This window comes from Micropterus dolomieu, unplaced genomic scaffold, assembly GCF_021292245.1.
Source record: "Micropterus dolomieu isolate WLL.071019.BEF.003 ecotype Adirondacks unplaced genomic scaffold, ASM2129224v1 contig_11353, whole genome shotgun sequence".
Lineage (NCBI taxonomy): Eukaryota > Metazoa > Chordata > Actinopteri > Centrarchiformes > Centrarchidae > Micropterus > Micropterus dolomieu.
The window spans coordinates 9297-11209 of NW_025740339.1; the positions used below are offsets into that span (position 1 = coordinate 9297).

General features: G+C 58.5%; 1 protein-coding gene across 1 annotated transcript in view; it reads left to right on the plus strand.

Moving 5' to 3' along the window:
• LOC123965805 (histone-lysine N-methyltransferase 2D-like) overlaps positions 1–1910 on the plus strand; it is a gene marked incomplete at both ends in the record, with an annotated part of 10292 nt that extends 8382 nt beyond the window's left edge. Inside the window, 2 exons of the mRNA XM_046042159.1 lie at positions 12–587; positions 792–1910. Coding sequence (XP_045898115.1) covers positions 12–587; positions 792–1910 — 1695 coding nt within the window. The remainder of the gene's footprint in view (positions 1–11; positions 588–791) is intronic.
• Positions 1911–1913: the final 3 nt, after the last annotated feature.

Below are 1913 nucleotides of genomic sequence, written 5' to 3' on the forward strand. Positions count from 1 at the left end.
ATCCACAGAACATAGCCCTGCCCCATTTCACTCTGAACCCACTGAGCTCCAACATAGCCCTGGCCCATCTGACCCTCAGCCCGCAGAGCTCCAACATATCCCTGCCCCATCTCAACCTGAACCCACAGAGCTCCAACATAGCCCTGCCCCTTCTGACCCTCAGCCCGCAGAGCTCCGACATAGCCCTGCCCCATCTGACCCTCAATCCACAGAACATAGCCCTGCCCCATTTCACTCTGAACCCACTGAGCTCCAACATAGCCCTGGCCCATCTGACCCTCAGCCCGCAGAGCTCCAACATATCCCTGCCCCATCTCAACCTGAACCCACAGAGCTCCAACATAGCCCTGCCCCTTCTGACCCTCAGCCCGCAGAGCTCCGACATAGCCCTGCCCCATCTGACCCTCAATCCACAGAACATAGCCCTGCCCCATTTCACTCTGAACCCACTGAGCTCCAACATAGCCCTGGCCCATCTGACCCTCAGCCCGCAGAGCTCCAACATATCCCTGCCCCATCTCAACCTGAACCCACAGAGCTCCAACATAGCCCTGCCCCTTCTGACCCTCAGCCCGCAGAGCTCCGACATAGCCCTGCCCCATCTGACCCTCAATCCACAGAACATAGCCCTGCCCCATTTCACTCTGAACCCACTGAGCTCCAACATAGCCCTGGCCCATCTGACCCTCAGCCCGCAGAGCTCCAACATAGCCCTGCCCCATCTCAACCTGAACCCACAGAGCTCCAACATAGCCCTGCGCCATCTCACCTTGAACCCACAGAGCTCCGACATAGCCCTGCCCCATCTGACCCTCAATCCACAGAACATAGCCCTGCCCCATTTCACTCTGAACCCACTGAGCTCCAACATAGCCCTGCCCCATCACACCCGGAACTCACACAGCTCCAACAAAGCCCTGCTCCATCTCACACGGAACCCACAGACCTCCAACATAGCCCTGCCCCATCTCACACGGAACCCACTGAGCTCCCACATAGTCCTGTTCCATCTCACCCTGAAACCACAGAGCTCCAACATAGCCCTGCGCCATCTCACCTTGAACCCACTGAGCTCCAACAAAGCCCTGCCCCGTCTCGCCCTGAACCCACTGAGCTCCAACAAAGCCCTGCCCCGTCTCGCCCTGATCCCACTGAGCCCCAACAAAGCCCTGCCCCGTCTCGCCCTGATCCAACAGAGCCCCAACATAGTCCTGCCCCGTCTCACCCTGATCCAACACAGCTCCAACAAAGTCCTGCATCATCTAACCTTGAACCCACTGAGCTCCAACATAGTCCTGCGGCGTCTCACCCTGATCCAACAGAGCTCCAACATAGTCCTGCGGCGTCTCACCCTGATCCAACAGAGCTCCAACATAGTCCTGCGGCGTCTCACCCTGATCCAACAGAGCTCCAACATAGTCCTGCGGCGTCTCACCCTGATCCAACAGAGCTCCAACATAGTCCTGCCCCGTCTCACCCTGATCCAACACAGCTCCAACATAGTCCTGCCCCGTCTCACCCTGATCCAACACAGCTCCAACATAGTCCTGCGGCGTCTCACCCTGAACCCACTGAGCTCCAAGAAAGCCCTGCGCCGTCTCACCCTGAACCCACTGAGCTCCAAGAAAGCCCTGCGCCGTCTCACCCTGAACACATTGAGCTCCAAGAAAGCCCTGCGCCGTCTCACCCTGAACACATTGAGCTCCAAGAAAGCCCTGCGCCGTCTCACCCTGAACACATTGAGCTCCAAGAAAGCCCTGCGCCGTCTCACCCTGAACACATTGAGCTCCAAGAAAGCCCTGCGCCGTCTCACCTTGAACCCACTGAGCTCCAAGAAAGCCCTGCGCCGTCTCACCTTGAACCCACTGAGCTCCAAGAAAGCCCTGCGCCGTCTCACCTTGAACCCACTGAGC